The sequence below is a fragment of the Passer domesticus genome, chromosome 8 (assembly GCF_036417665.1).
Source record: "Passer domesticus isolate bPasDom1 chromosome 8, bPasDom1.hap1, whole genome shotgun sequence".
Classification (NCBI taxonomy): domain Eukaryota; kingdom Metazoa; phylum Chordata; class Aves; order Passeriformes; family Passeridae; genus Passer; species Passer domesticus.
Genome location: NC_087481.1, coordinates 36,018,152 through 36,037,243, shown reverse-complemented (window position 1 = coordinate 36,037,243; position 19,092 = coordinate 36,018,152). Strand labels below are relative to the sequence as shown.

At 36.0% G+C, this 19,092-nt stretch overlaps 1 protein-coding gene across 19 annotated transcripts in view; it reads right to left on the bottom strand.

Moving 5' to 3' along the window:
* Positions 1–19,092, bottom strand: part of KCNMA1 (potassium calcium-activated channel subfamily M alpha 1) — a 423,584-nt gene that overhangs the window by 193,069 nt on the left and 211,423 nt on the right. For 4 of the 19 annotated variants that reach the window (XM_064430352.1, XM_064430354.1, XM_064430351.1 and 1 more), the window contains exon 4: positions 248–271. The exons of the other annotated variants lie outside the window; for them this stretch is intronic. In XM_064430352.1, the coding sequence (XP_064286422.1) occupies positions 248–271 (24 nt within the window). The remainder of the gene's footprint in view (positions 1–247; positions 272–19,092) is intronic. 19 annotated transcript variants of the gene reach the window in all.

Below are 19,092 nucleotides of genomic sequence, written 5' to 3'. Positions count from 1 at the left end.
GTGATAAGCATAATTTACTTTTGCCCAAACTTTCTAATGTTATGGTTTTGTCTTTGTTTTTAATTCCATTTCATGCACTTAATGCTCTAGACTGCATTCAGTGTATACATCATTATGTAAGCACATTGGCATGCACAGGCAATACAAGAATAGATTATAATTAATCCCATAGACAACCAAAAAAGGTGAAGTTGCATCATGCAATGAAACCAGCTTGGCCTGGGCTGCCATGCAGAAAAAAACCTACATCAATGAGTCTGCTGTACGGCTCCTAGGTAAGAGTTGATATGAAAGAGGTGAGTTATTTCAGCAATGAAGTCACAGGCTGAGAATGTTTATACTACTGTCAACAAAATACTGTACATAGCACCAGTATTACTCGGGGATGGGGGAGAAGATGCTTGGAAAGGAGGACAAAAAGGATGAGAAAGAAGAAGAGGGAGGAATAATTATAAATTACAGTAACCAGTCTGAAATCCAATTGTTTTTTTTTTTAAATAAGCATTTTGTTATTTCATTCAAAATAATTTCAATTGAGCTTTCAAAGCAAACCTGAATTTTCAGTGTATTTTGAAGAAAAAAAAGATGAAATAATGAGATACAGAGTAACTTCAAAATGTCCAACATGTTCAGTAAATGATGAATAACTAAAGATCATAAACACATAGATATGCAGAGGTGAATTTTTCAATGCAGTGCACAGGATCCAAAAAACACAAGCTTCACTGATTTGAATGCATAATCAACCAAACTAAATGAATATGGACAGTATAAAGGATGCATTGATGTGGGTGATTTATTTGGTCACCTTTTGCTGCTTCTCTAGTAAAAGACATCCCTGGTGAATAAAGCAGTGTTTTTTCAGAACTTATGTAGAATTGCCTTTACCTTACTCACCTTCACAGCTGCACTGAACATAACAACATGACTGGAATTACAGAGTGACCACCTAGCCTGTTCTAAATCATGTCCATTGGGCACAGTACTGCATGGCCTGATTCCAGAGAGTTCAGAAAGACCTAATTGAGCAGGTAATTTATTTTATTGCAGCATTCACTTGAGGTGCTACCCTGTGATGATAAATGTAGGACTTTATAACATTGTAGCATATTATTGTGTGTTCCATTACAAAAGGATTTTTTCCATGTTTATCAATAGGCATATTGTTTTCAACAATTTTTCTTAATTACTCTTAAATGTATATTATCATTCTATTTTTAGCACAGTTCCTAAATATATAAACTACTTATGCAGGGTAGAAATTCACACAACATCAAAAAATAGCTTTGACAAGAAAACTAAATTTCATTTATTGTACAAGGTTTTTAATATAATCTATTGTTCCATTTTTACTTTTTGTATCTTTGTTTTTATATACTAGTAACATTGTGAAATATCAATTTTTAGTTAGTAAATTGTCACAGAAACTTAGATCAAAATAAAATAAATAATTGACAGTAGAAGTAATTTTCTGGCCTCTTGTAATGTCTTAGAGTATTTGCAGAGAAATTGGTCAACATATTTGGAATTTGACAGGTAAAAAAAATTTCTAAATTGTTCATTCCAGATATAAAACCTCCAACTGTACTACTCTTATAATAAGAAAGTGAAAGTTACATTCTTTTTCCAGACAAACACTTCTAACCTTTTCAAAGGAACAGAACTTGCAGTCAAGACTCGTACCACTTTTGGCCACTGTGTGCTATTTAACAAGGCTAGCAGAATCTTTCATTAATTGCATATTAAACATGTGAATATTTTCTTGGGTGTACAGATATGAACTTACAAACGGCTGCAGAGTGCATGCAAATGTTATTGCCTGAGAAGAAGGTTACTTAGTCAAGAGCAATTAAGGCACTGCTTTAATGAAAAGCCAGAAACCCAGTAAACTGTTTAAGGCAAGCAGATGAGGAGCCCAAAAATTTTGGAACTCACGGACTTCGAAAGTGTACCATTCAAACAGTGACTGTACAGTCAGTGATCAGAATTCTGGCATACACAGTATGGACTATAACATACATGTATGTATCACTGCACAAATGGTACATACTATATATGTACACTTTCCCATTGTTGTGGAAATAGATGAATCTTACTCTTACTTGAAAAGCATTGACTCAGCAAAAGATTAAAAGCTGACCTTAAATTTATTCTTAATAAAATCAATACACTAGTAATCTTTCATTTAGTTATGATAGAGAATTCCTTGAGATTCACAGAGAACACAAAGCTGGTCTGAGTTCTACAATATCATCTCTATGAACATGACCATAACATAGTAAACACAAAAGAAGAATCATCATATCCTTGGTACTTGCTACTAATGCAGCAGAGCATGATAGAAGCTACAAATGTAAGGAACTCCAATGATCAGGTTACAATACAGTTTACCATACATTTACTCAACAGTTTATTGTCCTACAAGCAGTGATTTTTTTGCTATAAAACCAGCTCATTTGGAAATTCAGCTATTAGGTTTAAGAAGAGATTGAGTCATCTGTTTTCTGATTGTAGCTAGGAACCAACCTCATGTTAGAAAGGTTTCCCTGCTTCAGCTGGAGAGAAGCTATCAAACTCATTTATTTCCTAACAATCTAAAATAGCAGGAATTTCTCTCTTTTTGTTGTAGCCAAAAGCCATAACAAACTTTACGTAGTTCATACAAGTCTGTTGTAAATTATAAAACCCAATCATTATGAAGGGTACTGTACTATGTAAAATAAATGACCAGAATTATCAAATGTAACTAAATTTCTGGGATATTTAGCCCTGGAGTCAATTCCTTCCAACCCCTGAACATAAAACGTCTTTTGATAAACCAATTACTGGGAAAGTTTAGTTTGACAAAACAGAGGATCCAATTCCTAGTTCTAGTTTTCTGTTTTGAAGACTTGGTTTTACTTAACCAGGTGAGTTAATAAGACTTATGAACTATCTGACTGAAGACAGACATTAGCACATTCCTGGAACAACAGGGAGACTGGATTCACATCCATTAACCGGTGGTGATTTGAACAAGTACACTGCCACTGCATTTTAGCTACAAAACCAAATGCATTGAAGTTTCAGATTTTCCCTAGGCAGCAAAGCTTATTCAACTCCCATCAGACATTCATGTTTATGACAGAAAGCTGGTTTAGAGAAAAAGCTTTCTTTCCTATGAACTAAGAGTGCCTTGAGACAAGCCTTGAGATATCATGCTAAAAGAGTCCACAATGCATGTACTTAGTCATCCTTTCACATCAGGCTAGAACAACACCAGCCTATCCTGATTGCTGTAGCTGTTTATTTCACTTCTGTCTCCACCTCAAGCAAGCCCATTACTTTTCCTTTCCAAAATCCACTCACATCCCAGCCAGTTTCTCTCACATAATGAAAAAAAAAAAAAAAAAAAAACACACCCTACTATATCCCTAATGCTCTAATTCTTCCTATAAACACCATTTAAGGACCACACAACAGTTTGCCCATGTCTGCCCAGGAATTTTTCTCTAATGTGATTCTGTACTTGCAGCAGTTCCATTTAAGTGAATTAGCACAACAAATATTACTAGCTGCTACGTTAAAGCACAGGCACAATTCTCTGGCACTGCAGAATGTGTGTTTGGGATGCACAACCACTGCACATGTGTTGATTTTATACTTTATTAAATGTTACAGAAAAAAAAAACACAATAAAAACCACAAAAAACAGAAAATGAAAAGTTTTCCCAAAGTAAACATTGCAAAGGGGAATTTTAAAAATAAGTTAAAGCATTTCACATCCTCTGGAAGAACCATATCTACACAAACACTTGGTGAGGGTAGAGTGCTGATATAACCAGGGAGCTTTGAGATATTAAAGGGAAAAGAAGGACACAGCAAGTGATATCAGAATCCAATGGCTGAACATCCAAACCTGGGTCTAGCCAAGGGCTTAGGGAAGCTCAGGAAAAAAGGTAAGAATTGCAAGCACATTATTCACTTATTCACATTTAGTTTCTGCTAGAACATGGTTTAGTAGAATTCTTTTGCTCACTGAAAATACCATAAAGCATGTTACTAAATACTCAAAACACCTTCAATTACAGAGGGCTTGTCTACACAGAAACAAGAAGAAACTATGCTAAATACATTGGAGAACTAGGAAGAGTACTGTCCCAGGACTTCTGGGAAAAGTAAGTGTGGATAATGCAGTAAGGACTGAAATGTAGACTTACTAATCTAGTCTGATGACGACTGTAAAGAACATGTTTCTATTCAATAACTGCTTATTACAGAAGCTCACTGCAATGACCATTAGCCAGTAAATGAACTGGTATGATGGAAGATACATCAGGGTTGTGCTTCATGGAATAGTTGGATCCTTAAGTATCCTTTCTAATGTTAGATTAGATTACAGATTCCAAGTTACAAACCATGTAGGACAAACTTATGCGCAGTACTATTGATGAGTGTGTCTGCATCCCCACAATCACTACTGAAGTCCTAGACATACTGATCTGTGTGTAAAGACCACAAGCATGTTTGCTTGGTCTTTGCAGACCAAGCATCTTTGTGGAAACCTGTGTAGGTAGATCTGTCTTCTTTATGAGACTGCACAAAGATGTTTTTTAACAAAGCTGTCAAACTGGCAGGTCAAACTTTGTTACTCACAGAACCATCAACCCATCAGTACTGTAAATCTTGATGCACACTGAACAAAAGTAACTAGACTGGCCGTAGAAATTCTTGGCAGGCTTCTCTCCATTCTTGCTGTTCAGAAGAACACAGACTGCTAGACCAAATATTCTGTAGTTCATTCAACCTCTTCCAGCAGCTTGCCAAGGCCTCAAGACGGGTTATATTTATCATACACAATGGCAGTAAGATATGAAATCTTCAGTATGAAATGTGCACCTGAAAGCTGAATCCAACTTCTACACAGCTGCAAATTTCTCAGAAACATAACATCCAAAACAAAATCTGCTATTCATTTGATATTTCACGTTTCTGAATAAGACACTAGTATAGAAATTAATATGGAAACACCATTACCCACATTTACTCTTTTGTTCCTCTAAGGCATCTTAATGATGCAAAGGAACAGGTAAGGATAAAGTTCATCAAGAGGTAGCCTGCATTCATTGTGTAGTACTAAAAACCTTGGAAAAATATGAGTAAAATGTATAAAACATGCTTTTATGTATTTTTTTATCATGAAGAGACTTTTTTGTCACTTTTTCTGTTAAGGTAAAAAGCTCTCATTACAGGTTAATACTCCTCCTTTATTCTCCTACCACCATCTAGATTTGTTATACATGTAACAACTTTAGCTGAAAATGAACTTGTGTCTAGGATGTCTCTCTTCACTTTGAATTCTTTTATGGACTGAAGGGACACAATTTTTCCAATGATTCATATACAGCAAATCACTCTAAGATTTATTTCATTCTAAGCTATATTAGGTGACTCCTTGAAGGGAAAATGAGTGACAGGAAGCTGAAGGGAAAATTAGCCTGTAAAAAAATGTCCTGATAGTTTTAAGGCCTTTTTAAATATAATAAAACCCCAGAGACTGCTGAAACAAATATTAAGTCTTGTAATAACTGAACATTAAGACGCCCATTTTTAAAAAAAAATAAATAAATTGCCTTTGGTGATAGCATGAGGAAGTGTACTTGAAGTATCCTTGCAGATGGTTTAAACACTTCCTATGAAGTTTAAATTCCTTCCTCTGATATTTTCTCTGCCAGTTACAAATAGATAAGGCTGGCTGACCAAGCCCTGCAGAGGAACAAATATAAAGCATACTTTATTCTTAGATGACTCTTCAATTTAACATGACTCTCATTTCTAAGAACAGACATGAAAGTGAACAAGAAGGTTGAGAAGAACTTACGATGAAGGCACTGAGGACACACCCAAATCCTACTGAACATTCATCACACATCCCCACATGCTTTGGTTCCTTTCCATCTCGTATGCTTCAGCCAACAAACTGACAAATTCCTAGCTGGAATACTAGCTTCATCTCTTCTGAATAAGCACCTAGCTGCGTATGAGCCACACAGAACTACTAGTTGTATTCAGATGGCAGCACAGACAGTGAGAAAATGAGCCAGTTCTGCTCTCTCTTCAGCAGAGGGCTGCTTTGCCCATCGTTCAAACCAAAATTCTGGAGAGTGCATGAGTTATCGAGTCAGAGGAGGCAGAAGATGAACCCAAGTAAAAAAGGGAAGTACCACAGACCCCCTCCTACTTCCCACAATATTTTAAAGGAATTATGACAGTAGAGGATAGACTGGTTTCATAACTCTCTCTAAATGCAAGAGAAGCCAATTCCTTTCTCAGTTTTGTCACACAAGACCCTACTCAGCCTGCATCATGCTCTCCACAGCGACAGCGTGCTGCTGCAGGGGTAATACTGCCTTTGTTCCCTGCAGCAAAGCAACAACTATTTAGGAAGTGCAGAGGTACAGAGAGGGGACATGTCTCTATTAATAGTTCTGCCTGAGCCATGAATAAACTTCTCAATACTTGTCTTGTGAAACTGATACCCTGATGAACATACCAGGACAGTGGTACCAGCAGTTAGCATTTCCAAACTCCAGGTTCCCATCTGCTGTTTTTCTTTTGGTTATGAGTTTATTTCTTCACCCAAATCAGTAGTTTGAAAGAGAAACAGAGCTTTATTTATTTTAATAAACTACCACTGAATACCTCTCCTCCTCTACTAAAATATCTTTTCAAGACTTTATTATGATTAGGCAAAAGATTTAAATAAACAGCTATGCACCTGCATGAAATCTTACAGCCACATGCCATGAAGTTAATCCTCAGAATATTAATTTGCTTAGCAGGCCTGCTGTCATGCTACGGTCTATTTCCATTGTGTGTTACCACATTTGATTGCATGGAAATGTCCACTTGGAAAATTTTATTTCCATGCAACTGTTCCTTCATGAAAGGGATTTTTTAAGTTCTACATATGCATTTGTATGTACCTCACAGACTTTGCTTTTGCATACTGTATCACCTACTTGGTATCCTCTGAGAATGCCAAAAAGTATATAACTCCCAAAGCTGCTTTTCACGATGTTGAGAAAAAGCAATCTTCAGTGTAATGTCTGCCAATTTTTAGATCTGAAACTCAGAGAATGAAAAATCTGCCTTTAAATAAATGCTGTCACTCTGCCAAATATACCCAATTTCTTCCCTCCCATTTCTGTTGTATTTTACCACTAGCCTGTAGCTTTCTGCTTGTTTACTAAAATTTTGGACTTAATTTTCTGTTCTGTTCTTCCTCTAAGCTTTCAGTTCTAGGGGTGAGGGGTGTTTTTTGTTTGTGCACAGAAAAGAGGAAGGCTCCAAATGTTCATCAGGGATCAGCCTTTGAGTGAGGCACATGTGACATTAGAGCAGTCTCCACAGACTTAGATCTCATGCAGGCAAGTAATTTATTTTCATTTACCTCCTGCCTGAGAGTTGATTTCACTGATTAATCTACACAGGCAGGTTCATTCCTGTCTCTCGAAACCCAATAATACTGTTAGTGACACTCCTAATCAATACAGAATAATTCCAATTTACGTTTCAATGTTAGTCACACACAAAAATTCTTTCTCCATAAACCCAAGTTTTTTATATGTAGCAACAAGAGTCAGAAAACTCCTTTCTAGTGTATTAATCAAACTCAGCCACGTATCAGCCATTACTGAGCTTTAATGCAAATCTTCCAAAAGGCTGTCAGCATCCTGTTTGCTGTTGCACCACTGGCTGGCATCATGCTAGCCCAGCACCTTGGTTTCAATTTCCTGATTGATTATTTAGCTGACGAATATAGACTTGGCCTACAATGTGAAGTGTTTTGTGCTTGACAGCTCTATTGATTATGACAACTAAGAACAAATAATAAGAATAATCATCTCAACGATTCTTTTATTAGAGCTTGTCCCTCTCAATAGCAAACATCAATGAGACAAAATAATCCCTAGCAGTTGGTGCAGACTTTGCTTTGTGTTTTGTAAATTGTCCCCTAACTTTTCAACAAATATTTGAGAAAAATAAGATTTTTAAGGATAGATGGTAATGGTCGTCAACCAGCTTGACAAAATAAATAGAAGGGAATTTTGTCTGACTTCCATGATGACAGGAGGCATTCACTCCACCAAATTAATCCCACTAACCAAATCAGTGTGCAAATTTGCACAGGTAAGGCCAGGGGGTTTGGGCAGGAGAGGGAGCTGGAGGTGTAGAGGAGCCTTTTTCTGAACAAGATAATAATGAAGAAATTCCAGTGACTGGAAGTATAAAAATATACTTACATAACTCTATGTATCTGCAAAGAAAACCAGTCCATTAAATACATAAAGTCTTAAAGAAAAAAAAAAAGTGTTTTACTAATTTCTCTGCCTTCTTCATAACTTCTGAAAGAATTTTTCAAGAGCAAGCAGAATAAAGGAAGATACACTGAAAGCACCCTTGTCATGCTCTCAACTTTACAGATAGGTAAATTTACTGATTCTTAAAAAGTTCTTGTGAAAATCAGCTTCATAAATTGGGAAGGAAGTAAATATATATAATGCTCTGTGAGATCACTACATATATCTGGCATTCAATACAAGCACCATACACAATATTTTTATAATTTAAGTATTCTTCCCTTGAAGGCTTCATAACAGCTACAGGGCAGGTCTAACATTTAAGTGTTGAGAGGGGCTCAGCCAAGTTAAACATTATAATTTTTCCAAACAGTATAAATGTGTTTCAATGTCATTTATGGTAGCAATTAAAAATTTTGTTGGTTAACACATATATGTGGAGAAAGACACTTTTGATCAATCTGCTGGCAAATTTGTTCATATTTCCACCTCACAACATGACTCCTACCCCTCCCAAAATATTGTGAGACTATTGTTTCAAATGAGTAGTAAGCAACCATGATAGTGCTCTGTTAACAGAGAAAATCATGGTTCTTGTGCCAGCTCCCAGAACATCATGTTTATCAGTTATGGCTTTGCAAATCTGCTCACATATAACACATACAACATCTGAACTACTTGAGAAGAAATTCCCACATTTCTATTGCAACCAAGTGCTTCAAGCTGCTACAAGCACTACTACACTAAAGGACTAATGCTTCACACCAACAGAAAACGCATTGCCTCCTAAAAGTAGATTAAAAACTACAGATTCTTGAAAAATCAAGTCTCCTAATGTCACACTATAAACTCACTGGGTTTCAGTTCTGCCTACTATTCATTTACCAAGACAAAACCTAGGAGAAATGTAGTGCTGTATACAGAGAAAACAGACACTTAAAACATTCAATCTTCATATTTCACTCATGTGAACCCAAAGGATCTCATTACTCACAGATCAACTAGCAGAAAGTATTATCCATTAACCTCCTAAAAAACTGAAATGGAAACTGGGGTGTTTTTATCAATAACTGCTTACAAAAAATGTATACAAAGTTACTGTACACCTGTATATTCTTTTACTGTATTTCTAGGTTTAGTAGAGAAGAGATTCCTGTCTCATTTTTTATGCAGCACAAATTACAGAAAGGTTCTAAAGGTGAAAATGCACAGGCCTCAGGCTTACCAGTAACAAGAACGATGTTAAACTCTATTAAATACATTCTGTAATCACACCAACTGTTATTGGAATGATTAAGATGATGTATGAATACTAAATCTACTGTCTTTTCTATCTGAGATTGCTTTTCCAAACACCACTAGGAAAAGTTACCTCACAGTACGGCTGCTGGTTTTTGTTATTATCTTAATAAAGGCTGCATTTCCTATGTTTGTAATTCAAAGACTTTTCTACACACATATGACCAAAATGTGAACTACAAAGAAATATCTTAGCTACAATATTCAACCAAAACTGCAGTTTTGCTATAGGACAGACAAAATCACCAGGGATAATGCACTTGAGCTTGCCTAGTACTAAACAAACAAAGAAAGAATACACTGATATGAAACCCTAAAATACAGCACTGATTCTGTAGGTAAGGCAAATTATTAAAAAGCAAACTGAGTTTTCCTTTCCCCAAACCATTCTGTCTGTGCATCTTTCCTCAAGCTCTAAAATTGAGTTTATTAGTCTGGGGTTGTTCACTGGGGGTTTTCTTTCCCTTTGTTATTCACCTTACTCTAAACTCATATAATATTCTGTATATTATGCTCTATTTACCCAAAAGATAATCAAATAGAACCTCAGATTTACAGTGTTTAGAGTAACATAAACACAACACAGAAGAAAAATTATTAGTCTTCTCCCTGCATTACCTAAAAACTTTGGAGTAACATGGAAACCTATCTTTTGATGTACAGACCTCAGTTTACCAAGTTCACAACCTCAGCTTTTCCAATATGAATGCTTAGTGCTGAAGAAAACTAAAGTAGACCACAGTTTATTTGTCAGCCTAATGTAACTACACGACATCTTGATGAAAGTCTGAATTATTATATATTAGCAGACGTTCTACCTGCATAAAACCACATTATTATGTGTAATAATTATTATGCATGTAATAATGCACTAAAAATTACTAGGGAGATTTTCAAGGATTAAAAAAACAACACAACTCTGTGCCTGGTTGGTAGCCCACATAAAAGCACTGCCCTTACTTAGAAGTTCTACCTACAGCTTAAAGGTATAGCTAAAGAAAGAATTAAGAGCAAACTGAAGAGGAAGATAGATTATGCAATTTAATATGAAGTTTGGATTAACTGCTTCAAACAAAGCAATTATCCTAAGATGTCCTTGATTTGTGAATACCCCGAAAATTTATTTTTAACTGCTTTCTGCAACCAAGGCTCCACAGATTCTCTAACAAGTCTCAGAGCGCTCTGGTGCCTCTTCACAAGTTCAGTTTTAAACTGATCACCAGATTTTGAAACAGAAGCTCAATTTTTCCCCACCTCTCTCAGCTAACATAACTGGAAATTGCTGCCAAGCTCTCGGGGAATTTAATCTCGTTTTTATTTTATTTATTTTTTACTACCACTGAGGAGTGACTTTCAAAAGTCATTCCCTCTAGCACTGCTTTGTGCAAGGCCAGGACACCGAGGGCCTGGCAGAACTCTGTGCTGGGCGCCCCAGGAGTGCCATTCCAGCCTGTCCATCAGGGAACGGCGAGGAACCGGGGAACCGGCAGGACCTGGGAACACCGACAGGGCCCCCTGCCACCACAATGGCCTGGCCACCCGCCACCACAATAGCCTGGCCACCGTGGCAAGTGCTGCCAGCAATGTGTCCTGGTCCCCAGGACGGGTAAGGCAGGAGGGAGGGCTGGCTGGACCCAGGAGGTCACAGCTGAAGCCGAAGGATGGGGCTGGGGCAGCACCTCTGCAGCGGCCAAGGTTCTGGGCAGTCTGTCAACCCAGCAATGCCTGTGGGTGCCAGAGCAAAATTCCTTCCAGGCCTAAATGTGCCAAGTGAATATTTAACCCTGTAGAAAATGTTAATGGCTGAGAGGCAAAGGGATTTTTTTGATGGAAATATTGTCACAGGAAATAGAATGTATAGAAAGTTGGCCAGGAGCTGCAAGATCAAAAATTGCTGCTTTTACTTTTAAGTAAATGCTGCAAAGTATTATTTGTGAAATTGATTTCTTAATCTCTCCTCCTCAGTAAGTGCTCTCTGAATTGACTTCCACACAAAAATTAATTTACAGGGCTTTAAGCAGTGAAGAAAAGGACAACAAAAACACAACATTACGGCTTTTACATTAAGGACATAAATGAGGTGGAAAAAACTCAATATGAGCATTTATCTGTGTTATTTTATTTGTTAATTACTATCTAGTGTTATTTTAAAGAAAAAAGTAATTACAAAAATATGTAGCATTAAGATAATGTCATTCCTGTAACGCTTCTTATGCATTCTGAAGGCACTGATAAACATACACCTGCCATTACCACACATAACAATGAACAGAACAATGGGATTGCATCTTCCTGATCCATTCTGTAATAAAAAGTTACCTTGCTCTATTCCAGAGGTAGTCCACAAATACACCAACATAATTCTCCTGTAGTTTAGACATGACTGCATTTTTGCAAAATGTAGTTCTACAAATATTAGGAAATATTATCCCAAAATTAAAAGAACAACAATAATACAAAAGAAAGAAAAGGTAAGTTTCTAAATGGTACTTTGATAACAGAGAAAAACAATAGGAATACATTTAGGAACAAAACATTCTGAACTCAGTTTATGGAAGTCCTGAAATTACTACTAGGCTGCAGAAATTGTCATGGTTTCCTTGGGAGAACACTGACAAAAGATCATAGCTCTACTGCTTGCTGGCTACACAGAAAATAAAAATTATTTCATAATAATGCTGGTTCTACAGATTTAAATACTAATGTCAAATTTAGGAAGGAAGTTAAAATTTAACACAAAGTTGCATAAAAGCATACTGATTTTTATTTGTATGTTTGTTTAGGGGTTTTTTCTATTAGCATCTTAATTTGTGAGTCTTGATAGAATCTTTTGTAGGATAACCTCTAAATAGCAAGCATTTGAATGAAACCTATGGAAATCAACTTTTTGCCTGTTTCCTGAAACAGCTTCAACTTTAAGCCCAAATAGATGTCTGACTTTCAACTACCCATTTTTACTAGTGTAGACCTACTTTTAGAGTCAAACACATTATTATCAACATTTGTTAGCAGAAATCAGCTGCAAAGAGATTAGCCAATGTTTGGGGCATCTTTTCTTTCAACTTTTTCCCTTTTTACCATTTTACGTACTGGGATTGCTTGGAAGCTTGGACTGTGATATTACATCACAATGACAGCTTACTGTAAGAGGAATAACTGAGTTCTCTTGATAATCACGTTCTCAGTGCCAGCCAGAGAGTTAATGGGAAGCCTGAAATCTTCCTTAAGAATGAAAGGACTCACATCACTGTTATTGCAGTAAACAGCTTTGCTACAAATCCAAAGCTTTGAAGTTCTCACTCTAAAACATCTGCCCTTAATTCAGCAGTTGAAAATCCTTTGACTCTACACACAAACCTCTCAGTCAACCTTGTCAAGTTACCTATATTTTGACACTCTGCAGAGTCTAGTAGAGATTTCCAAGCCTGCCATGTAATACAATCTGAGCTGCTGGCAGCTACAATTGACTTCACCTGCCATGTCTTTCTGATCTCTGCTGCTAACAATACTTTGTCAACAGATGTCATCACATGTAATTGTCAAGAAGAGCCAATGCATGTGTTGTTCAGTTCACAGATTTTCTTCCAAAGATATGCAATATGTATATTATGCAGGCGGGCCCATTATAGCCATTCAGACACTGTTAAAGTGCACTGGTTGTTCTGTAAGTTTGCTTCAGTGTTCATTTTTAAAACAAAGTGATGCAACTTGCTTGTGGAAAGGGGTTTGATTGAAAAAGGAAAAAAAACTCCTAAAACTGACCACTGTTCCTTCCTACCTGCCCATGAATAGGGGCATGGAATTTGGCAGCTGGAGAAATGAACTCTTGCATCCCTGGCTAGACTCCTTGGCAGCTTAACTATAGTGTTACCATTAAAGCACCAAGGCTCATGCAAAATGTGAAATCCCCTGTGTGCCTCTCTATAGCGCTTGAACATGTATAAGAAAATGTTCCAGTATTATTTCCAGACCACAAATACCGAACTTCAAGATAGTGGGTGTCTGCAGATTGAAAACTGTGTGGGCCCTGCCCAAATGGATATGAAATGCATGGAAATTGTGTTTCATTTTAAAAAATATGCTATCTAATCCTGTCATGAAGAGAAATGTACACAGCTGTCTGGTCAGCTGCATTCAGATCAGTTGATATGGTCAGCTCTCTTTTCAGAAAAGTAGCAGTATTATAGTCACATAATAAAAAATATATTCTCACTAGAGCAAAATTATCCACTATTTCCTCACATCAGAATTATTCCACTCTCAAATACAATGAAAAGATAAAATGTTTAGAGGCTACATTAGCCAAAAGGAACGATTAATAAATAAATTCTAGCTTACAGTTTGCTACACAGTTAATTACTTGCCAATTTTCTCATATAATCAAAAGCAAACAAACAGTTCTGAGAAACTGAAGAAGAGGACTTATATTAAAGAGGTGGCTTTTTCACAAGTACTTATCTAAATAAAGACTTTTCTGTCTCAAAACAATTGATCAATATTATTATCAACTATTGAAAAATAATATTGATCTTATTTCAAACTATATGCACCTTCATAGAAATGTAAACTTTACATGGCACTACACAAAGAAAAGGACTTAAGGAAACTGCCATGTTAAACAATGATTCAGGAATGTGCAGTATGAGGGATTAATGTTTCCATCAGTGCTGCTTAAAGCAGTAAAGCAAGACAAAAACTCAAAGAAAATATAGGGGTTTTCTTGTGTGATAACATAATGGATGAGATTTCAGAAACTTACAATTCAGTTAACCTATAAATTACTTCAAGAGATAAAACATATCCCTTTTATATATAAAAATAATGCTATCAAATGCTTTTGAAAAAAGGGCCATTCAGCTCAGATTTAGACCAGTACCATTTTGGAAAGAGCATGAGGCATCAAAAGTAGAAGAACATTCAAAAATACACAGCCTGTAAAATAACATCAGAAAATAAAAAGAACTCAGACCATTACATTAGTCAGCAGGCAGATCTACAGTAGCATGTTCTCAGTATGAATCTGCTTGTTAAATATATATATATACACACATACACAATTTCCTATGCTGACAACTGCTATAAAATTTTTTGTAAAAAGCACCTAAATACAGCAGATTTGATTCCCAACTATATTGTTACACTGCTTATATTAGGAGAGGACAGATAAAAGGCATCAGCATGAACTTTCTGGTCTCACAGCTCTGAAGAATTTAGTTTCTATTCTTGTTACTCATGACAGCACTGAAATTGCATCTGCCAGAGTGATTACATGTTTTTACGGAATTGCTTTAAAGCCTGAGTCTCACACATGTGCCAGGGTTCACTTAAGGTTCGTTCCCATTTCTCTTGCAAGTGACCACATCAAAGCTTTTGTCTATAACCAATTTTCTTTTATTCTGAAATGGTAAATATTCTCCAGTATTACAAAAGCTTAACAGAACTGATTTGATTACTCATGCATGGATGCTTCTAGTGACCAATTAAATATCTTTTGACTGCTTCAAACATTTCTTCACAAAGTTCCAGACAGCTTCAAATTAAACTCAACTGGGAGAAATGGATCACTGTGATGTGATGTGGGATCACTTTCCTTCATGTGGGAAGTGCTAGGGAACAGTAGGAGAAGCTGGGAAAACCCAAAGAAATGTCAGAACATAAGATCAGTGAGGCAGTCTGGGAAAGATAGTGACAATGACAACACTGGAGGTGCTGGGCCACTTTGGGCCATTTGAACGCAGCCCTGGCCACTACAGCCTGCTTCTCCTGTAACATACCCTAAATTAAGCGGATCCTTAAGGACAAGGAACTTATCTGATTCCTCAACTCCTTTTGCCATTTCTCTTTCATTTTTTGTGTTACAAAAGATGTAGCCCAAGATAACAGAATATACCTGAAAAGTGAAAAACCCATCAGAAAAATAGTGCATTTCAGTTTGAGCCATTTTTCCCCTTTACTTGCATTGTAATGGTCAATTTTTTGTAGCACCCATGGGAAAAAAGAGAAAATTATGCATTACTATGTTTTTATGAAGTTGACAAAGCCTTTGAAAAAGAAATAGAGTTAAAAAGGGGATCTTCTCCACATAAGAAATGTTATGTTGATTGATATGTGAGAGCACAACTTAATAATCTGAACTGGTAAACGCCTACAAATTTTTGTAGCTGTCGCAGCTATAAAACTACCATGAAATTCAATTGGTTTTTGACCAAAAACCTCAAAGGAAATCAAAGGTTAAGTACTGTCGATGTCATGTAAGATCAAAACTAAATCACCTTTTTTTAAATAGATATCCATTGTCTTCACAAGCTGTCAGTTAATTCTTTCTCTAAATCACATCTAACCTTATATTTAATGCAAACTACTAGCTAAGGAAACTATCTATCAAGCACTCCTGCAAATTCTGTGCAAAGACCTTGTGAAAAACAAACAAGTCAATTAGCTAAATAATTAAGAAAAACACAGTCTATAAGAACCAGACTCTGTGTTATACCTATAAAGGTTAAACTTCCCAATATCTTGCATTTTGGGAGCTTTTTGTTTTGCGTGGGAAAAATAAAAATATTTTTAAAACCTGGAACAAAATGTTCCTCTAAAATACCGACTGATTCTTAGTGTCTGAGCCCTCCTAATTTATAAAGACTGGAGATCAGACTTTCTCCACTCCTTTTGATGTTTTCCTAGCACAATCTCTTTCCTTTGGGTTGGCATTAACCCTACCCTGCCTGATGTCACCTTCCATGATTTTGGCTAAAGCAGAGAGCACTCCAAGAACTAAAGAAGAGACATGATCACAGTTTTGGACCTGGATACTCCAAATCCATCAAGCATATGTATTGAGATCTATGAAGATGACAAATCATTATTGCACTTTTATAAATATGTATTCAGCATTTCTAAAAGAGCAGCAGCACACTGTGGTGCACTAAGTAGCCCCAAGAGACATGGTAACAACTCTGGGTAGTAGAAGAAAATTACCACAACTCACTTATCAAAGCTTGTATAAATATTTTAGGTCTGGCAAGTTTTTTTTTCTTCTGATGCTACTATTAACATAGATAAAATTTATGTAGTTTTGATATACTGTAAATTCAGTTTGGTAAAGATAGCACTGAAGAGAATAATTAACAAATTTTTACATCAAAAACTGATTAATTTCAGCTCTCTTTAAATTCACTTAGGAGAAAATGCAGCACAGATTTTTGATTTTTGATTTATACAGTGGTCAATTGACAAGGAAGAAACCCAAAAATGTTGCATTACATACTTAATCACTATAACTTTAATGTACAGAACAGGTACAGCTTGTCTATATCAATAGTTATTCTAAGACCTGAAGTCAAAGGACTTTCTAGAGAATTGTGGCAACTGTAATATAAACACTAAAATTGTACGACAGAAAATATTCTCCGTGAAAGAGTACAAATAAATGTACCTAATGAACTCAGTTTACGTATCAGGATGTCAAGTTAACATTGATTTCCTAACCTGTCATAATAACAAGTTTCAAGTAGTAAACAAAGAACTGGTGAGGAGGGGTTGCTATTCTTTTCTAGGGTAGTACAAAGATGTATAATGTTTCCTTTCTCACACTGATAATACATAAATTATCTGACATAAATACTGACAAGACATAAATTAACAGGCAATATACAACTTAATCCTCTTAAACTGTGATTAATATTATACATATGCATCCCCTTTTAAATACCATTTCTTCTCCTTCTTTGTGGCCAAACTATGGATTTATGTATTTGTCTGAATACAATGGCCTAAAACGTCTGTTCTTCCTTTCTCTGTTTATGTGGGCCTCTGCATTTCTCACACAGAGCATGTTAGGGCTTAGCTTTCAGTTTCTTAGTTTCTGCTGCATCTATCATCTTTCTGTTGATCTTTCCATTCAAGCATCTATATTTAGAAAAATGGATTGAAGGAATTTATTTCTGTCTATAATGTGCTTCTACATTACTGTCTTTGAAGTGACTGAATTTATGTTTTAGAATCCCCTACGAGTTACATAATGATCGTGTAATGTTTACATCGTGATTCCTTGCCCATGTTGTTCGAGATCAGCTTCAGGCTCTGCAAATTCAAGTGGTCTCCGTTTGTGTTAATAGATATCAGTCGCCTGAATCACACTGAGGTCCAGATAGAGTTTATTTAATTCCACTAGCATTTGATGTAAAAACCTACATCAGACACTGAGTGGGGGCTGGAAAAGATCTGGCAGCTGGCATGAGTGGGAGTAAGCAGCCTAAGGACAGTGTGCAAAATGCAGCAATGAATGACATCTCCATTTTTATCAGAAACTGAGCCTGGGTTTGCTAAAGAATCTCATCCGCTGCTTAAAATTGTATTTCTCACCTGCAATTCTTTCTTATTGCTACTTTCAGCACTGCTGTGAATTGAAATTCAGTACAAATGGGGCTCATTAATACTGAAAAAGGAGGGCAAGTTATCACCCCAAGTCTCTCTTCTTGACTGAAGTCTGAATCTGATTTACAGCTGAGTAGCTGTGAACCTTCTTTGCTTTACTCATGTTCGGTGACTACCTACAGAATGCATAAGGTTTTAAACACATACATTCATATGCACACACTCAAATCTAGAGAAAAAATAGTATGTATTATATGCTGAAACACTTAGTCTAATATAAGCCCCCAATGGAAAAAAAAATAGAATCACAAAATACTAGAATTATCAATATATATATCGTATTTCAAGGAATGATATTTTAAGTAGACCAACATAGATATTAACATATATAAAAATATATAACATATATAGCTCTATTATCTCTGCTGAGCCAAGATCTGTTTATGCAGTATATACTATTGAAGCCTCTGAGGCCCCAATCCCAACTGAGGCCAATAATCCTCAAATCTTATTGATTAGAACAGAATCAGAACCACAAAATGCTCCTTTTATATTTCTGGAAGGATTTTTGCAGATAAAATTTTTGGCTCTGTGATTAATATAGATAACTAATTAAGGAAATAATATCTTGCAATTCAAAACATTCAAAACATTAACAATTATGATGAGCAGATATCAAAATTACTTGCCTATCACTACAAGGTCCTCTTGATGGCATTTCATTTTGCTTTAGAGGACCTTTAGTTAATGTCTCTTAAAAACATGAACAAATATATTTGGCAGAAGCCTAAATATAACTGAGTGCAGATCCTGCTTTTGCACACATGGGTCTGATCAGAACAGTTTCCAGCTAGAGTTGTCTTCTTATTATTGTCTGTATGTAGCAGTTCTCCTTAGATGTTAAAATACATATTTCAGAACAGATTGCTGCAATTACATATTGAAAGTAATTCTTTCGTATAAAAATAATTTATCAAAGATGTCCCACTTAAAATAATTCCATTTCTAGTCCTGTTAGGAAAAGTGGTAAAAGACAGAGGGTAATCTACAACATGGCCACTGGGGGTCATTCAGTTTA